General features: G+C 41.9%; 1 protein-coding gene across 1 annotated transcript in view; it reads left to right on the top strand.

Annotated features, from left to right (window-relative positions):
- ANKHD1 (ankyrin repeat and KH domain containing 1) overlaps positions 1-20,511 on the top strand; it is a 110,620-nt gene extending 90,109 nt beyond the window's left edge. Inside the window, 8 exon segments of the mRNA XM_054985433.1 lie at positions 5,804-5,914; positions 7,247-7,396; positions 7,481-9,093; positions 14,136-14,315; positions 15,867-16,118; positions 17,302-17,477; positions 18,389-18,553; positions 20,010-20,511. Of these exon segments, the coding sequence (XP_054841408.1) occupies positions 5,804-5,914; positions 7,247-7,396; positions 7,481-9,093; positions 14,136-14,315; positions 15,867-16,118; positions 17,302-17,477; positions 18,389-18,553; positions 20,010-20,069 (2,707 nt within the window). The 3' untranslated portion in view covers positions 20,070-20,511.
- Positions 20,512-20,769: the final 258 nt, after the last annotated feature.

Below are 20,769 nucleotides of genomic sequence, written 5' to 3'. Positions count from 1 at the left end.
AACAAGGTGGATGAATATTGATGGGAGATTGGGAGAGCTTGCTTGTGTATGGAACAGTGCAGAGAGAGAATTTTTACTAGATTTAATATTTAATGCTTATTTATTTAAAACCTTTGTAAGCCCGTCTACCCACTGCTGGAGCATAGGTTTTATGTGTTGTGGAACTTCAGAGCAAGAGCAGTTCTCTTGCTCCTGCACTCTCCCCTCCCAGCCAAAGAAAGATTGGTGCAATTGGGCTTTTTCACAGTAAATCGATCACACTGTAAGATCATGCATGGTAGCAGAAGTTATGTGAGCCTGAAGCTCCTTTTTGCGATCCACCAGTTGTAAAACCAGTATGGGGTTGTGTGTAAAAGAGGACTACAGTTTTCTTCTAGCACCTGTGTCTGCCTTATGGCATCTGTACAATCACTCAAACATATTCTGTACTAGAGCAGAAGGTAACTCGAGAAATTTCTGTAGCTCTAGCCCAAGAATGGGCATTTGCATTTCTTCAAAAGCACTCCTTAGATTATGACCTATATGTTATTTCACCTCAGTTCATGACCCATCAGTGATTCCAGCCAGCAATCTACATTTACTACACTGATGGACAGATCTCTAAAGTGCATCAAAGCATAACATTCCACCTCAAGATCCCGATTGACATGTTCTTAGGGAAATGGGGAACCCCATCTGCCAACCTTGCATATAGAGTTCCACAGAAGTTGATTGCACATAAATTGTTTTTTGTGTGTGTGTGTTATGTGTCATCAAGTCGCCTCCAACCTAGGGTGACCCTATGAATGAAAGACCTCCAGAACATCCTATCATTAACAGACTTGCTCAGATCTTACAAACTGGAGGACGTGGCTTCTTTTATTGAGTCCAGCCATCTTGTTTTAGGTCTTCCTCTTTTCCTACTGCCTTCTACTTTTCCTGAGAATCTTGTCTTCTCATAATGTGACCACAGTATGATAGCTTCAGTCTTGTCATTTTAGCTTCTAGGGAGAATTCAGGCTTGATTTGATCTAGAACCCGCTTATTTGTCTTTTTGGCCATCCAGGTATCTGCAAAACTCTCCTCCAGCACCACATGTCAAATGAATCAATTTTCTTTCTGTCAGCTTTCTCCACTGTCCAACTTTCACATCCATACATCGTAATGGGGGATACTATTGTTTGGATTATCTTGATCTTGGTCCCCAGAGAGACATCTTCAAGGATCTTACCCTTAAAGCTGCTCTGCCAAGTCTCCCTCTCCTGACTTCCTCGTTGCAGTCTCCATGTTGGTTGATGGCCAAGGAATAGAAAATCTTGGACAATTTCAATCTCCTCATTGTCAACTTTAAAATTATGTAACTCCTCTCAGTAGTCATTTTGTCTTCTTGATGTTCAGATGTAATCTGAAACATCTGAAAGCATCAGATAATGCTTTCTCCTTTAACCATCATCAGTAGTTGTTTTGAGTCTTCACTATTTTCTATTTTCTGCCAGTAACGTGGTGTCGTGCAATCTCAGGTTGTTAATGTTCCTTAACATTTCACTGCCGCTCCTTCTAGATTTAATCCAGTTTTCTTTATGATATGCTCTTCATAGAGGTTGAACAGGTAGGGAGATAATATGCATCCTTGTCTGACACCCTTGCTAGTTGTAAACCAGTTGTAAACCACAGGCAATATGGTGATGCAATTTTATATAATAAGCAGACAGTACATCTTGATATTCAGGCATTTGCCACAGCATCTTACAGCCATACACCTCCCAGGTCTAGAAAACATGAAAGCAGATGTACTCGGCAGAGGAGGTGCTCTGGAGCATATAAATAACAACAACAACATTTGATTTATATACTGCCCTTCAGGACAACTTATTGCCCACTCAGCAGTTTATGAAGTATGTTATTATTATCCCCACAACAAACACCCTGTGAGGTGGGTGGGGCTGAGAGAGCTCCAGAGAGCTGTGACTAGCCCAAGGTCACCCAGCTGGCTTCAGGCAGAGGAGTGGGGAATCAAACCCAGCTCTCCAGATTAGAGTCCCACACTTTTAACCACTACACCAAACTGGCTCTCTTAAATGATCTCTTTAACTTGAAGTATCTCAACAGTCTCTCCAGGATCGAGACTCCTATGCACAGATTATGTTGCCATATGCAACGACAAAAAACACATTCATATGTTAGCGGAGAAGTGAAAAACACCTTCATGGGTGATACACTCCTCCACTGGTGGATGAAAACACCGTACATATGCTTGGTGCTTCCCTCTGTATGCTGTGTACGAAGGAAAATCGCTGTAAACAAAAGCATCTGGCAACCATCGTTCTGATTATTTCAATAGCGCAAGGCTGGTATCTCCATATTCTGCTGCACCCAGAGGGCCTTCTCCCAGGTGAACAGAAGTAACCTCCCTCACACGTGCTGTAATACTGAAGTTAATGCCGTGGAAATTCATCTATAACTACATCTGTGCCTCCTGTATAGGTTTTTGCTTAACTTCTGGAAGCCTTCCCCTGAAGATGTTTCTCTAGCTATTCTGTTTGGTATGATTTTTCTGCAGTCACTATATCTATTTTTAATGTATGCATTACGTTTTTACCCATAGTATTTGAGGCTTTCTCCTCTTTGCTGCCATGTGGATTGGTCTCAGCTAAGCCATGCACAGGCTTTGTAACCTGTCATTATTTTCTGTCATAATTAAGATTTCTAAAGGGGCATCACCCAGTTTCACTCCTGGTTCCTACGTGAAGCCTCTGGGAAACCCGTCGAACCGACGATGACCGTGGACTCCTCTTGTTCAAGACGGCTTTCTGGGTAGTATCAACTGGCTGTCAGTGCATCAGAGCCAAAGTGTCTACCACATTGCCCACTTTTCTGAAAGGAGAACCCACCATGTGTAGCTTGGAAAGTGGCAACCTGGTCAACAGCATCGGTCTTCATTTTCTGTTACGCCCTTGACATTCAAGCCTGGCAAGATGCTTCTTCTGGCCAGGCTGTCTAGCACTTCAAATATTCCTAATGTTGGTACCAGCATTCTCTGCCCTGTTGCTCAGCTTGCTAATTGACCGTATGTGGGATTACACAGACCATGAAGAAAAACAAGTCATTTAAATGTAATTGATGTTCATATAGTGGATATCTGTGCAGTCTCATAACCTGTCCTCCTTAATAATATCACATTTAATGATACTACATTTTTGGCTTGATAGAGGACTGAAGCAAGACTTAGCCCCTCTACTTTTCAGTTTGTATCTGAATGACCTTGCAACTGCCCTCTCTTCAGCAGAATTTCCCCGTCCATATTTATCCTCAAAGGCACTAACCTTACTTCTCTACACAGATGATGCTATCCTTATGTCCTACACTCAGGTTGGACTGAGAAGACTTCTAAGCCGTTTTTCAAAATACTGTAAACATGAAGAGCTTAAGATCAACTATTCAAAATCAAAGGTCTTCTCTAAATCCAAGAGAATTATCCCTTCGGTCTGGAGAACAGATGGTATTCCATTAGAACAGGTCTCTACATTTCCATACCTGAGTGTGGTCTTTGATCCTCATTTCAACTGGCAATCCCATTTCGAATTTGCAATAAATAAAACCAAACCTTCTGCGTCAGCCATCGAACACTTCTTCTTCTCTAAGGGAGGCAGATATATCCCAGGGGTCTGCATGTGTTCAATGTGAAAACCATTCCGCAGCTCCTTTATGAGACTTCAGTATGGATTCTCTGGGTGAATGAGAACCTACATTACCCACTTTTGCCATTTTCTGAGATGTATTACAGGAACCCCAAAATGTATAGCTAGGATAGCCTTAAGATTAGAATTGAGCTAGAGCTCTATCAAAGCCCAAAGCCTGGTTGCGTGCATTTAAACATAGGCTAAAGGTCCTTTTCTCTGCTAAGAACAAAGGTCTGCTCTACAAGCTAAATCAAAACCAATTCCACTAGCACTAAATGCAAGAAATAGACAAGAAACTAGTCTCGGCCTACCAAGGGATGACATACTGAGACTTGGGAAAGGCGAATTTTTACTAATTATCAAGAAATGCATAAAAGATCTAGATTACTCTAGCTTAGTTACATGAGCTCAGAGAGTATGCTCCATCCAGTTCTTTGGCATCCTTCTACCTCCTACCATTCCAGCCTACGCTAAACACCTCACAATTCCTCATTACTGTAGAGCATTTATGCTTGCGTGCCTAAATGTAGTCCTCAGCAGTCCTATATGGGAAATACTGTAATTTATCTTACTCAGATAGACTCTGCCAATGCATTTTGGAAAAGGTTGATTCCTATCCCATATGATATTGGAAAGCCCCATTATAAATTTTATTGCGAATTATGGATTGGCCATATTTTAACCAATTTACCTACCAGTGTATCAAAAGATAATATATTCCCCTATCTGTTGGTGGATAGAGACCCAAGGACTACGTTGGCTGTGGCCAAGTAACTCTCCACCATATTTTCCTTAAAGAAATAGACTCCTTATCCGCTGCTCAAGATCATTGGATGAAAGGAGCTTGAAAGGAAAGGATATCACGTAACCTGTAGTACTCTTGAGAGCTAGCAAAGGTATGATACGCTCCATAAGTAAGGTCATTTAAGCACCAGTTCTTGAGCTAGAGTTCTAGAACTTTCTGTAATTGTTGTCAACACCAGAGCAGAATCCATGTCTGTCTGCACAGATGATCTCTTGTAGAATATCGGTTACTGGGAAGCTCTCTCTCTTAAATAGGCATTTTTTTTAGTTTATACAGTTTATAGTTTAGTGTATACAGAGTTGAATCCAGCCAAATTTTCACTCACATTCCTATTTCCCCTCCTTACTACAGCCCCATTCATATTACTTTGGTCAATACAGGTCCTGTAATCCCCAGCATAACTTTTATGGTGGGCTAAAAGGAACTCTCCTCCCTTTTTACCAGTGAAAAAGCTGTTTGGGTCTAGTTTGCAGTGCTTCTTAATATAGGAAGTTGATGTAAATCTGAGCTATGGATTTTCAGTATTTCTAACACTTAAATATTGTCCAGGTCACTGAAAATTTTAATTTGTAGAATCTTTCATGTCTCCTTATAGAATATCTAAAAATGTATACTTCCAGAGTTTTCTTCCTCCTTTGTGTCATGTTACAGTGTTTTAACTGGCCCTTCTGTAGCCTCTGGTATTTTTATGTTCCTCTCAGGTCAGTCTTTATTTATTTAATTGATTATACCCCATCGTTCTTCCCAATGGGGACCCAAAGAGGTTTATATCATTATCCTTGCCTCCTTTATCCTCCCAACAGCTTTGTGAGGTAGGTTAGGCTGAGTGTGTGTGACTGGTCCAAGGCCACCGCTGCACCACACCGAGTTTCAGTCTACACTTTAGTCTCACTGAGGATGTGATACAGAAGAGTTAAGTACATTTAAATCCTGTTGAAATTGATGTTACTCTGATGTCAGCATAGGCTAAGTGTGCTATTGAATTGTTCCTAAGATTGGTTTCTTTGTTAAACTTAACATGTTGGTTTTTTCAGACTTGCTAGCAGTTTTAAACAATTCTTGTGGGGAAAAAATTAGCCTTTAGCTCAGGGGATAGATAATCTGGAAGGGCTGCTTCATTTGTAGAGCTAAGCACGTGTGGGATCAGGCAGTGTCTGGTACAAGATGGCTCCAAAACCTTGTGCACAGCTTTTTGAGCCCTTGTAGGAAGTATGGGATTGGAGGGAATGAGGAGAGCCTTTGCTTGCCTCTTTACCAGTTGGCAAGGAGATGTGAAAATTTGTTCTGTTCACTTAACAATGCAAATACCTCTTCTAACAACGCGAATGTCTCTTGACAGGCAAGTAGGCAGAGTTTTGAAAGATCCTTCTCCTAGCAGCACTCTGCAGTCGACACCAATTGAACAATTTCAGCTGCAAAGAGGAGGGCGCTGCTGTTCAGGAGCAAAAAGGTACTTGCAGGGGATTTTCCCCTGAGTTATTAAGAGGTGGATGTGATGGCATGTAGAATCTGCAGGTGAGGTGGTGATTGGGGTCAAAGTATTGTTTAGAGCTTCTTAGGGCAGAGAACGGCACTCTGAATAGTGCATGCGGGTGGTTAGTTTGGGATAACTGAGCTGAAGATAAGAAAATCCGTGACTGGAAGAGAATAGGGAACTGGGAAATTGGGGGGCTGCTAAGAATAATCTAGGGGTTGTCATGATTTTTAAGGAAAGCAACAACAGTGCTCAAAACATATATATATATAGAGAGAGAGAGAGAGATAATTATATATGTTATAATGCTGTGGTAAGTCTCTGTAAAATAATAATAAGAAACGCTTGGTTATTTGTACTGGTTATTTGTAAAGGTTATTTATTCCTATTTTTTTTAAGTAATATCTTTTGTATAACAATTTTTTATTGATCAAGGGGTAGGGAAAAAAGACTAACCAAAGTGGTCGTGGCAGTATTTTAAAGGTGTGTGCAATCAAGAGATTGTCCTACCTCGAGCGTTTTCTGGAGGCCCTTTTGAATTTACTTTAGTTGTAGCTCTCAATTTATTCATCACAAATAAGCCATAAAACCAAAAAACTCTTGGTTTGAAATAAGGAACCATAGCTGATATTCATTGGTGGGGTCTGTGTCAGTGAAAGTGTGACACCGTTGCTTATATATATGTAAACCTTGCCTTGTACGGAAAACCTTCCTTGTAGGAACAGTTCTCTCCTTCTTTGATGGAGGAGGGTGTCCTGAAGGCAGGTTACTGTTCCCATTGGCTCTAGTGAGCAGGGCTTACCGCTATATTCTCTTATCAAGTAATTCAGTATGTCATATGCCTATGTGTACAGCTACTAAGAGAGCTTTCAGAATGGTTTTAAACCTATATTAACAAATCAGTGTGACTGCCAGTAGTACAGAAGGAAGAGGCTCCTTCTATGAGATAATAGCAATTAAGGTGGTATTAATTTAGAATTATTGTTCCCAAATTAAATGAAGACACTTGCCCAGACCAGCATATAGGTAATGATTATCCTACCATTCTGCTTAGCAAAGTCTGGGGCCAGCCCCCAACTTAAATGGCTCTTCTACTGGGGCCTGAGTTACTAAGAAGAAATGTTCTCAATTGTATTGTGGAAGGACTTGAAAAGAATTCATAGAGTATCAGCAAAAAAACCTGTAACTTGTTGCCATTGGATATGTTGCTTTGATAAACATCTGTCTACAGATGTGCATATTATAGTGATATAAATCTGTGTAATAAAAGTACAAAAATCGTCTGTAATTTACATGCTTATCATTTAGGTCAAAAAAACTCTCTGTCCCAGCATCTGTTGTGTCTCGAATAATGGGCAGAGGCGGGTGCAACATCACAGCAATCCAGGATGTCACTGGTGCTCATATTGACGTGGACAAGCAAAAAGATAAAAATGGAGAGAGAATGATCACAATAAGGTAATGCTTAAATATCCTGTTTCTAAGATGTTGTATTGAGCTGAGACTTGAATTCCAGAGGTGACGCCTCCTTCTCTGTTTCAGAGGTGGAACAGAATCAACGAGGTATGCAGTACAGCTTATTAATGCCCTTATTCAAGATCCTGCAAAGGAACTGGAAGATTTAATTCCTAAAACGCACATAAGAACACCGGCTTCCAGTACCAAATCAATCCACTCAAATTTTTCATCTGGCGTCAGTACTGCTTCAGCTTCAAACAAAAACTCGTTTCCTCTTGGAGCACCATCTCTTGTCACTTCTCAGTCATCAACGCTCTCTACTTTCCAGTCTGCTAACAAATTAAACAAGAATGTCCCAGCAAACGTGCGCTCTTCCTTTCCAGTCTCTCTTCCTTTAGCTTATTCGCATCCTCACTTTGCCTTACTGGCTGCCCAAACTATGCAACAAATTCGTCACCCTCGCTTACCTATGGCCCAGTTTGGAGGAACGTTTTCAACCTCTCCGAATACTTGGGGACCATTCCCAGTGAGGCCAGTTAATCCAGGCAGCACAAATAGCTCTCCAAAGCATAACAGTACAAGTCGCGTAGGTAACCAGAATGGCAATATTTTGCAGTCTGAGTCTACGGGTTTAACGGCTTCTAGTTGTCCTGGTACCGCCCCTTCGGTAGTCACGTCCTCCCAGCCGCTGTGTGTGACAAGTAACCGGACTCCTTCATCGGTCAGAAAGCAGTTGTTTGCTTGCGTTCCTAAAACCAGTACCATGACGACAGCAATCTCAACTGTGACAACGACATGTAGCACACTGCCTTCAGCTTCACCGGCATCTGAAAATACTGGGCATGTTCCCACAACATTTCTGCCCGCAAGCGTTCCACAGGCCCAGCCATCTGCACTTAAGACCGACGCTGTTCCTTCTGTCTCGGCTCCCAAAGAAAAGGCATCAACGCCAGAACAATCGATTGGAAATACATGTGTGCCATCAGTTGCTGTCAGTGGCAATATCTCAGCTAACAGCAATCCGGGCGTCCTAGAAACGGGCACATCCAGCAGTCCTGCACCTCCGAATAATGTCCAAGAGGAGGCACTGCCAACCAGTATGTCTGACTTGAGTCCTCCCATATCTATGCCTTTTTCTTCCAGTTCAGAACCCACTCCATTGAGCTTAGCTTCGCCTAGATCAGTTGCTACAGATAATCAGGACAATAATAACTTACCTCAGTTAGCTGTACCAGCACCCCGAGTTTCTCACAGAATGCAGCCTAGAGGTTCATTTTATTCAGTGGTACCAAATGCAAACCTCCATCAAGAACCTCACTCTATTTTTGTTACAAACGCCGTTCCTTTAACGCCTTCTCAAGGTCCACCTCCGGCAGTCCAGCTCTCATCGCCCATGAACGTTATGAACGGTTCTCAGATGCACATTAACCCTGCAAACAAATCCTTGCCTCCTACCTTTGGGCCAGCAACGCTCTTCAATCACTTTAGTAGTCTTTTTGATAGCAACCAGGTGCCAGCTAATCAAGGGTGGGGAGACTGTCCACTGTCCACGAGAGCAGCCGCAGACCCGTCTTTTACTGTCCAGTCTACGTTTTTGAGTAACTCTGTGCAGGGGCATATGGAGAACGTGCATTCTGATAATTCCAAGGCACCTGGATTCCGGCCTCCTCCTCAGAGGGTTTCAACTAGTCCTGTAGGTGAGTTGCCAGGGTCCTATGTGAGAAATGAGGTGGTCGTGTTGCTTGCACAGCTGGTTTCTCTTCACTCTCAGAAAACTGTTTCTGTGATCTTGGCCCAAGGGGATCAGAGAACAGAAATTGTGGATGCCCTTTGGCTGTTTTAAGTAGCCACTTGGCATTTTCTCCACTATTTGGCGTGGATTAATATTATTGAGGGGGATTTTAGCACAGTACATACACTTGCCTTTCTGAATGCTTAACTTTCTTTACTGTCTTTTGAAAGAATCTTCCTTAACAGCGTCCTGCCAGTATTTTGGCAATTTGAATTGGTACTTAATATAAGTTGTATTCAGAGGCTCGTGTGTATTCAGCATGGTGCTCTTTGAAAATCCCATCATTTTATGTGTAGGCAGGGCTTTTTTTCACGGGGAACGTGGTGGAATGGAGTTCCGGAACCTCTTGAAAATGGTCATATGTCTGGTGGCCCCGCCCCCTGATCTCCAGCCAGAGGGGAGTTGAGATTGCCCTCCTCCCCTCTGTCTGGAGATCAGGGGGCGGGGCCACCAGCCATGTGACCATTTTCTCCGAGGGCAACCCACTGAGTTCCATCACCTCTTTTCCCAGAAAAAAAGCCCTGTGTGTAGGTATTGTATTTCTGATGCAGAATTCTGAAAAATGTACTGACAATCCTTTATGGAGATCTTGGAATACATTTTAATGCATGTTTGATTCACACTTCAGTTGTATCTTACAAGATGAGATAACAGCTGTAACATTCCTTGATCATGTTAGCTATAGTCAGAAGTCATAAAGAAAGCTCATATTAAAACAAAGAAAAGCATTCCAAATCTCACACAAATATGCTAACATCATTGATCCAAGTTGTATGGAGTGATCATTGGACCCCCTCCAGGACTGCATTTCCACCATTACAAAAGCAATAAAACATTAATTACTATTAAAAGAAAAAAGTCTATCAGCACCAAAAAATAAGCAAATGCAACAACCATCAAAGTAGGTATTCAGGAAAGACTATTAACGGCGAATAAAAGTAGCTTTAAAATACAAATAAATATAAACAAAATATACACAGCAAAGTTCAGTAGGATATCCAAGTAAGTATCCAGATATCCAAATAATAAATATCCAAAGAAGTAAATATAGCTACATGATCTGTATCCTGTTGCAGAGTGTCTTCATGTGCTGATGGAACATTCTGCCCTTAGCTGAACAGGTGGGCAGGATACAGCCTGTTACCTTCATCTGGCACTGAGAGCTCAGCAGGTTTGCTGCCAAATGGGATTTTTGGAAGGTGCGAGTTTTTAAACCATACTACTGCAACTTGACTCTGAGGCTTTTTTAGTAGATGACGGGAATACTAGAACCTTAGAGATTTTGTAGGCCTTTCAGTACCATTAAACACAGCTAACTCTGTTGAACCACCAACATGATCTTTTATTTGGGAGCAATGTCATGTTAATGTGTCTGTCGTCGCCTGACTGGCAGTTTTAAGAAAGACTAGATTTAGAGGATTGCTCCTTTAAATTCTATAAGCTTTTCTGTGGACTATTTGTCTGCCCCAGATTTAAATTGAATCCAGGTAACATGTAAATGGGGGAGGGGGGTTCTGGCATTCGGTTACATCCAGCTTTGAGCTTGTCTTAACAGGGCGGTGATGACCTGAAGTGCCTTTTGTCAGCTGTCCCCTAGCTGGAGACAGATACGTAGTTGCTGTCCTCCATGCATTTGTAATCTTGATGTCTGGTTACTGTAGCCTTTGTGTGGCTCCACTTGAAATGTGTTTGGAATCTTCATGTCATGCAAATTGCAGTGGCTTGTCTTATGATTTGGGGAGTGAGTTGGCAGGAGCGTTTAAGACCTTTGTGAAGGCATCTCTACTAGTGACCCATGAGTTTCAAAGCTCTGCTGACGACCTTTAGAGGCATGGTCCCGCTGCATTTTAGAGAGCACTTCTTAGTTAACAGCCTTTTTGGAGGGGGTTTCAGGATTTTCTTCTTTTTTACATCTTTGGTCGCTGGCTGGGGACCAGTGAGCCATGCGTGGGGCAGAACAGGACTTCTCAGCTGCACTTCTGGGTTCTTTGGGGTTCTTTCAGCAGAGCCTGTCATACATTAATGTTATGATCTGCCTTTTTTTTGTACGTTCAAGGTAACTAACAGAAAACTGCACAAAATAATTGGTATATAGCGGGGATTGGCAACTGATTCTTTAATGAGAGCTGCTTCTGAGAAATGAAAAATAATCCCAAATGACACCCTGCCACACTGACAAACACACACCCACACACACACCACAACATGTTACCAAATTCTACTCTGTCCTATAAACAGGAGTAGGAGGAGTCCCAAAAAAACAAACTGTCAACTAAGCAGCAGAGGAAAAAAATTAACTCTTTAAAAAAAAAAAAAGCCTGTGGCAGACTATAACCATCCAGAAGAAAACAGAGGGAATGGGCTCTTTCTACGTTGTAAGCACTTAGTGTTTGGCTGAGGTCTACAGCAGGATTGACAGATGGAAGACTTTCCTTGGTCATTCTGCAATGCTGAAGCCTTTGGGTTAGAACGATGTGTTATGATGAGGTGTTTGAAAAAGCGGTTTGGAATATCCCCAGGTTCATTTAAATCAGGATTAGCAATAGTGTTGTGTAATGTTGAACTATATTAGACGTTAGTGAAGGAAATTTGTTGTTTAAAGAATAGATGGTCTATATGATCCTCTATCCTGATTCCTTAACTAGGTGCTTGAATTCTGCGTATTTTAGAACTTTGCTTATACTTACCCAATAATGTTTTATTTCAGCATCAACCCTCTACATTTTTATGATGTAGTTTAAAGATTATTCTTTAAATTAATCTGAGAACCAGTTAATCATAGGTGCAATCTCTTAATCTGTCAGCACTATCCAGTTTCTACCTTTATGACTGATTGAAAACTGGATTGTTACTCAGCCTGCTCACGTTTATAATCAAATTCTGACATTGTGTTCTTGTCCTGTTCTGGGGCTTCTGTTGAAAGGAAATTTAGCAAACTTATAAAAGTCCAATTTTGTTAAAGCCCACCAAAATGCTCAGAAAACTATTTTTTCCTCTACAGTGCTTCACCATGGTCATGACAGCATTTTCCGCATTAATAAAAGGTGTGATTCTAAAGGTAATTTGACCTTCCACACTGGCAGGGATTTTCTTTCAGAAACGTTAACTCATATAATATAGTAGAGGCCAGATTAATCTGCTGTGTCAGTGAGTCTTACACTCTGACCCGAAGACCACATGTTGTCCTTTATGCATTTCACAGTGGTCCCAGAAATTCCAAAGACAGCCATGGAAAAGAGTGCAAGGCTTTGCACTCTAGAGGTAATCTGCTTTTCAATATATGTTTCAACTTATGCTGAAAACAAGATTTCCTAATTAGCATGGCAACAGTATGCGGAGGAGCTGGTTCGTACATGCGTTCCATCATTTGACTGTGACATCGAATGATGACTTGTATGTATAAATGTAACATCAGAGAGGACTTTTCTTTTTCCTAACTTTGCTTCAAATAGTGCCTTTTCAATGAAGCTGGCTTATACCTTCAAGTACACACAAATCAAAAGATGTACGTCCATGTGTAACCAAAGGCAGAAGACACGCTCTGCTATTCAGGTGGTTCTCCCCCACAACAAACCTGTTAGAGTTGTGATTTGAGAACGTTGTAACAGCAGAGTTTTTAATTTGGAAGCCTTTCAGCCAACCACACCAGGTGGGCACGCAAAGGAGAATAGTTGGCCTCAGTTACAGCAGCACGTAAGAACATATTCGGAAATATTATTCTGATTGCGCTTGCTTGCTGTGAAGCTGTTTCCCTGCATTGAATTGTGGTGGTCAGGTCACTACACATATTGGACCAGACTGATATTACTTTGCCCCATCCTGAAGATAATTATGTGAATAACCTTGCTTTCTTGGAATACTGTAGTGTGGTTTTGACCACACGTTCAGTAAGATAGAACGAGTTTCCCCATCTTGGCCTACGGACAGAGTATCTACACATGTGCCTTTTGCTCTCTCAAATGTAGATATGAAAAGTATAGAAACAGAGGATGTAAAGGCTTATCCCAGATTGTCTGGAAACATATGATCTAGCCCATCTAGCCTCAGTGGTTTGGAAGACATGCCAGCCTTAGCTCTTCTGAGGGCAGTGTTTTGAGAAACCAGGGAAGGCCGTTTCCCATTGGGGTTCCTAGATGGCTGGTGGCACCACGTGTAGTCCTTTATGCATTTCACAGTGGTCCCAGAAATTCCAAAGACAGCCATGGAAAAGGCACATTAGAGGCACTTTTCAACAGCTGCCACTGGAGGATGGGCAAGCCCTGCTGAGCAGCAGGCTTTGCGTCGGCATCCATCCACTTCAGTATCCACCCCCCATATACACACTGTCTTTTGCAGCCTCTGCACTCCTGTCGTGGCTCCTGCATGGTGGTTGGGAGGCCACAGAGAAGCCTCCCCAGAGAAGTAAAACCACCATGGCAACCAGGAAAAGTGCAAGCTAGCCAAAGTGAGTGAGGCTGGGTTTTACTCTTGTCTTCTCCGTGGCCAGCTTGCTCTTCTCTGGCTGCCTTAGCAGTCTCCATCCCTCCCCTGAGCTGCTATGCCTCATGCTGAGGCAAGAGCAGGAGGCAGAGAGGGAAGTCCCCTCCCTTCAGATGCACAAGAGCTGGCTGAGGTTCCCCAGTGGTGGGGAAATACAATCTGATACGTCCCGAGGTTTACTGTTTACGGTTATGTTTAATACATATTTAATAGTTTTATCTTGCCTTATTGTGTTTGGAGTGGCGGCCAGAGCATACAAGAGTCATGTGGCTCTCCACAAGTAGCACGGGTGAAGCGAGTACCGCTGATGTTGCCCTTTTTATAAAATGGTGGGTGGTGTCCCATCTCATGGTCATAAACCTCCAAATGAGGGCGGGGAGGTTGTCTTCTTGAGGCTAGTTGGATATCAAGGTTTGTTTTTCTGATACCGTGAATTCATTTTCTCAGACACAGTTGTATTAATTTCAGGCTTACCTTCTCTAGATCCATCTGGCAGCTCCTCAAACTCCTCTTCAGCACCTATGGCAGGTTTTTCAGCAAACATTCAAGGAGCACGGGTTTATCTTCAAGGGCCAGCACCGGTTGGGACTCCCAGCTTTAACAGACAGCATTTTTCACCACATCCTTGGACAAGTGCTACAAATTCATGTAGGAGCTTTGTGAGATTGTCTGACTCACTGTTACTCTGGACCATTTTGCTGGTGCCGTGGTACTAAATCCAGGACACTTGTTTTGTGCAGCAGCTAGGGAAACTGAGGCAACTTGAAAACATAGGGAACTAATGAACTCATTAAATAGTTAGTAAGAATATGGTAACATTTATGTACTTGTTGCTTCAATTTATTATATCATAAGAACTTTAAAAATAGCAAACTAGTCATGGTACACGTCTGTGTCTCCCCCCTCCCCCTTAACCACCAGCACCCTTGAGAGCCTTTGAGCAGAAGAACAGTGTGTGCAGGAAGGGCTGCTTTGCCTTTCTTCTCACTGCTTTTCCATGCAGAGTCCTTTTCCACCTGCATTTTTCCTGCAGAGACGGGAAAGGTGATGGGTTGCATGCATGTGAACTGCATTTTTGTTCAAATTTACTCTCAAAACTGCTTTTTAGTTTAAGAACAAGTTGAGGGGAACGATGCATGCATGTCTTATTTTGTTCGGATCTAAAACTTTGAATGACTCTTTAAACATATGAGTTTCCTCCCCTTAAGCTGAGGTATATACATGATGAGTTGGATTCAGCCAGCTCTTCCCCTGGTAAAAGTGGGAGGAGAAGGTCCCTTTTGATGACCCTCAAAAGTGCTTTATTGGGGACCAGGGAACCTGCATGGACAAAAACCTTATGGGACAGGAGCTGTAGTAAGGAGAGGAAAAGTAAGATTGGGTGAAAAAGCTGGCTGGATCCATTACGAACCTTAGCTGTATTCTTAACATTTTCTTGCATGTAAGTCTGGTTGAATAACATGGGACTTCTGAGTAGACCTGCTGAGGCTTGCTTCCTTAGAAATTGAAAGCTTTTGCACTTGAAGCCTGTGAAAGCCCCAGCTTTATATTGTGAGAATTGTGATCACTCCTTTTCCTCTAGGCAGAGAAAGTTAAGACACAGGAAGAGCTCCTGCTAGCTGCCTCCCTTCATCAATTGTTTCTTTTTCGTTGGTGGCTGATTTTTCCTAGAGTTGAGAGGGAATAGAGAAGGAGAACTAGCTAAGTGGCTCTTAGATTGAGCCATATATTTGTGGTCATTTATTTCCTAAGAGGAAAAAATGCACCTCTCCTGGCTGATGTTCAGTCATGCAGAAACGTTCTTCTATAATCATCTTCAAACTGAACGTGACCTTAATGTCTGGCCATGGAGCCGTCCGATCAACATGTCTGTGTGGAATAAGTTCAGGACACTTGAAGAGCCAATAGAAATCCCAAGGAGCTACGACTGGATGCTCCATCGTGGAGAGGAATCACCCCCCCACACGCGCACACACCTAGAACCAAGATATTTTCTCATTTCAGAGAAATTAAAATTCTATTCTCACTTTTACAAACACATCAATACAAAAAATAATTTATTTGGTAGAGTAAGGTATACTGAATTAAAAACTTCTGGTGAAGTCTTGTTTCAGCTCCCTTGTGTCACTCCTTAAAGCAGTGCTTGAGGAAAGTGTGCATTTCATATGTAATAAAGCAAGAGAACTGTTTTTTCATCAGGTGAATCTCCTATTCCATCAGTTTCCTCGGGATCATCTTCGCCCCTTTCAGCTGCTTCTGCACCTTCAACTTTGGGCCAGGCAAAAGCAGGGAGCTCGAATCAAGATCGAAAGGTGCCTCCACCTATTGGGACAGAGAGACTGGCTAGAATTAGACAAGGAGGTTCTGTCACCCCTACTCCCTTGGGAACCAACTTCACGGCCCCTGTTGGACACAGCGGTATCTGGTCGTTTGGTGTTAACAACGTGTCAGGTGAGTGAGTTTCACTGGACAGGATGATCATTCGAAATGAGTAAGAATTTGTGGAATAGACAGGAGAGTAGAAGAGAGAATGGAAACATACTGAAAGGAATACTGTCGACCTGAGTTCTTCTTGAGCAGTGCATTAATGTCCCATTGTTAAGCTAGAAATGGTTTAAATGGCGCTTTAAGCATTATGTTTCTGTATAGTCTTCTTCCTGGCATCCACATGAGAGTTAAAGCAAGCACCTTCCACAAAAGAATCTGGTCATATCAGATGTGGCCCTAAACGAGGGGATTATTCCTCAGTAGTAGACCTAATAATGGAAAGGGAAACTGTTCAGATGTAAAGAGTTGAGCTGAATGGTGGGAAGCATAGAGATGAGGTGAGAGTGAGCAAAAGATGGATGCGGATGCAGCGTGAAACGAAGCATGGTGGAGCATGGAAAGCAGGGGGAAGATGAGGAGAGCTGGTGAGGAGAGAAACCTCTAAATGAGGTTGATGTAATTCTTCACTGTTATAGTAGGAAGGAAGGGTGGTGTGTGGTGACAATTGGGAAGTTTAAACTTCCAAGAGAAATTGAAGAAGTTTTATACAAGAAGACCGTTCCAGAAGGAATGAACAGTGTACTGGCTGAAAAGTGGTATTAGCAAGAGATAAAGGGTGTATATTGAAGATGCTGAAATGGAAATGGTAGCAGGAGGATTGCATGCCTGAGAGACCCTACTGGAGCTTTTCTTCCAAGTTTCTGTGCATCATTTTCTACAGTTGAAGGGGCAAATGTTTAAGACAGTGTCTAGCAGTGAGAATTGCCTCAGTGAAATCAGTTTCATCTGCTGGCATGGGGCTCTCTTGCTCAAAAGTCCCAGCCAGAATCTCCAGGATAGAAAAGGCTAGTGGTCTGTTGGAGGAAATGGGTATGTTTTTGACTCGAGATGCCAGCAAAACATCCAAGGGGAGAAGAGGTAGAAAGACAGAGGTTACTCTCACGCTTGAGAGATGATCCAGGGATGGTTTGTACGATCAATTCAAACGTTCAGAGAGTGCAGTTTCCATCTTTGTATCTGGTCGTTTGGACTTCGGATGGATTGAACTAAATCAAGAAGCAGCTGAGGATACTTTAACTTCCTAATGCCTGTGAAATGAATTTTGTGTTCATCATTGATCTCTAAACAAGTACCATTGTCTTTCTAGAAGGCTTGTCAGGTTGGTCCCAGCCTGTCATGGGAAACCATCCAGTGCATCAGCAGTTATCGGACCCAGGCACCTTTTCCCAGCATCAGCCAATGGAGAGAGATGACTCTGGAATAGTGGCTCCCTCAAACATTTTCCAGCAGCCCATGCCAAACAGCTTTGTGGATTTCTCTAAAGTATGTTTTCAAAAGTGTACCTATTTTAGAAGTGAGAGAGAGAGAGAGAGAGAGAGTTGTGCAGTGGTTAGGGCGCTGCGCTAGGTGTTGTTGAAGCCAGGATTCAGATCCCCACAACACACAGCTTTGAAGCAGATCAAGTGACATCTCTCTTAACTCAGACTCCTCCCCCCCCCCCAGTTTTGTTAGGATAAAATGGGGGTGGGGGGTTCTTTGTGAACTCCTTGGAGCACCATGAGGAACAGTGGTATAAAAACATGAGCACAACCTAAAATTTCCCTCTTAGCTAAGGGCTAATTTGTTCTTCTACCCTCCAAGTGCATTTGGGCACAGGGCTATTTATCTAGCATATATTGAGCTTTGTTGCTGCAAATGAAGGGTAGTGTGTTGGCCTTTTCCTCCATAAACATCAAGGCATTTCAGTTTTGTACCATTCCTTCCAGAATTGCACACTTAGGTTTCTCTGGAGAAAATAATTGTTTGGTATCTTATCAGTGATAACCGTTTATTTCAGTGTTATGGCAATATAATTTCAACTATTGATAAGTGGGTGGGATTACCAATTACTGCAGCCGTCAGAAATTCTAGTACAATAACCAGATCAGTTGTTAGTGAGGGGGAAGATAATATATTTCAAGGGGGAAAGAAATTTTTGCTTCATGTAAACGTGAGCAAACTTCCGTCCTTTATTGGGTAGAATTATGAAGGCGTTCACAAATACTTCAATACCTGCCATAATAATTGCATGGAGGAAGCCAGGTGGGTGCTTCGTAGAAGGCGAGTTTCCATCCCAGAAGGCTCTCAGGTTTTGTGTTTAAACAAGATGCCAGGATGCACAGGTGCACGTCTCTGCTTTAGAACTTAGTGCTGATGAAATTTTGCTGTACACCCATTTCCTTTTTCTGATTTAGGGCCTACCAATTTCCATGTACGGAGGCACTATCATACCTTCTCATCCTCAGCTAGCTGATGGACCAGGTGGCCCTCTCTTCAACGGACTGCATACTCCAGATCCAGCATGGAATCCCATGATAAAGGTTGTCCAAAACTCAACAGAATGTACTGATGCTCAGCAGGTGCAGTAATCCCTTTTTTTTTTTTTTTAAGTTTCCAGTTTTTGCCTTAAGCAGTAAAATTATACAACAGGCTTCTGGTTTTTCAGATCTCATGTTATGTTTTCCTAGACAATTTTATTTTAGGTGTAGCATGCCTACCCTCTGTCGCCAGTGGAATTGCATGGTATCTCCCCAAAAGTACTGAAAATTTATATATCATTGTTAGCAATCCTGTACCACCCCATTCTTCATGTGTTCTTAAATACTGGGGTCAGTTGTGTCCCATTGTTTTAGCACCCCCCTCTTACTTCCTTAAAAAACTAAGGGAAACCTCACAACACTATTGGATTATAATTGACTCTGCTGGAAAAATGGCAGCGTAACGCGCGCGCACGCACACACACACACCCTGACACACTGAATTTTCTTGTTATCATGACGACGCTCCATTGTACAACAGATTTTGACTAGACGTACCCAGGAGTCAGTTAGAACTCCAGTGTAAAACTTCAGTTACTGATATACAAACCCATCTTAATATTCTTTGTATGACACTTAAGTGGAATGTGAAGCTTCCTTGCCAAGTTGTTTGTGTCGGCTGAAGAGAGACATTAGTTCTTATGGTAGTTTGCTAAATTGGTGCAGCGAAGGCCTCTGCTGCTTGCAGACTGAAGTGGGATCACATTGAGGGTTCCCCGAAAGTTGCTGCTTTTTAAGCCAAGATTGGTTTTGCAGCCAGATTTCCCTAAGTTTTTAAGGACAGAGTGGGAGATAACTTATTAGAAGTCTTGACAGCACTAACGTTTGAATGCAGCTGACGGGTAAAAGGCTGCTTGAATTATGCTGTTACGCTGTTAGGGTTTTAATCAGAGTACCTAAAAATAACACTACATTTATAATACTAAGCAGAGGTTATGATTGAGAGGGGTCAGCTCAGTCTCAGTAGATTTACTGTTGGGCTTTAGTGTTTACATGATGAGATACTATTGACCCCAGTAGCTTTGTGTTGGCTCTGTATTTCTTTTCAACAAATAATAAAGTAATTTTATGTTAAACTGGAGTCATTTTTCAAACCAAAAAAGTTTTTTTCAGAGGTGGCTTATTTGGAGTATATCTGTCTGCAGTCGCTAATTAATACAGTAGGTTTTTAAGGGGGAAACCAGAGCTTTCTGAGTTCATTGTTCAGGTGAGAGGCTTGAACCTTGAAATGGCTTAATTTCAAGAGCTTGTGGTTCTTCTCAAAAGAGGACACAGCTAAATGTATGTTTGTGGATTCTGCCTTGACAGCAGGGACAGCTGCATGTGAGGACAAGATTTTTTAAAATTTGTTCGTCACTTCTTTATTGGAACCAGGCTTTAGCCAGACCTAAAGATTTTGGTCCTGTTAATTTTATTTGAAACCTTCAGCTTTTTCTAGTGGTATGTAAGCTATACCCTGAAATTTAACTTCCTATATTTGATGCTTCTTCCACTGTAGATTTGGCCTGGCACCTGGGCACCTCATATTGGAAACATGCACCTCAAATACGTCAACTGATTTAGGAGGGCCTACCTCTTTTTAAGCCTTGTTTGGAGAAACCTATGATCTTGGAAGAACCTGGGAATTTTTTTAATGTGCCTAACTAAGCAATTTTTTTCTGTGGGCTGTAACAAGAGAAACTTGTTCGCCTGTTGTATAAGAACAAATTGAGTTACCTATTCAACTGATTCTGTTCTCCAGTTAGTTTAGCCATTTTGAACTCGATCGGATGAACCTAGTGCTTTTGGCTAAACACTACTGAATGCTACTTGTATGCAGCAGAGAACTAGATGATTACATGATTTCAACCTTTTAGGGTGGTAAATACATGTATAATTGTTTACATACTTAAAAGGAAAAAACGTTGAGTAAATTTCATGTCGTATAGTGGCTCTACTTTATGTAGCCTGTATTAATGTGAAATATTTACCTGAATATTCAATAAAAAGATGAACATTAAGTTGTGTGTGGCAATCTTAAGACGAAATACAACAGATTGTTACTTAATGGTAGTGCACTGTGGTAGTTCTCATTTCTGAGAATTACAAGATCATTCCTTTGAATAGATACACTTAATATATTTAATATGTTCAGAATCTGAGAAATTTCCCTCTAAATGCCATTTCTACCACAATTAACTTGTTTGGGTACCCCCTAGAAACAGACAGATTGAAATAAGGCTGAAGGGCAGGTCACCATTCTAGCTAGCTAACCACTA

The sequence above is a fragment of the Eublepharis macularius genome, chromosome 7 (assembly GCF_028583425.1).
Source record: "Eublepharis macularius isolate TG4126 chromosome 7, MPM_Emac_v1.0, whole genome shotgun sequence".
Classification (NCBI taxonomy): Eukaryota; Metazoa; Chordata; class Lepidosauria; order Squamata; family Eublepharidae; genus Eublepharis; species Eublepharis macularius.
Note: the sequence above shows the minus strand (reverse complement) of the source record. Positions and strands in the feature narration are given on the sequence as shown.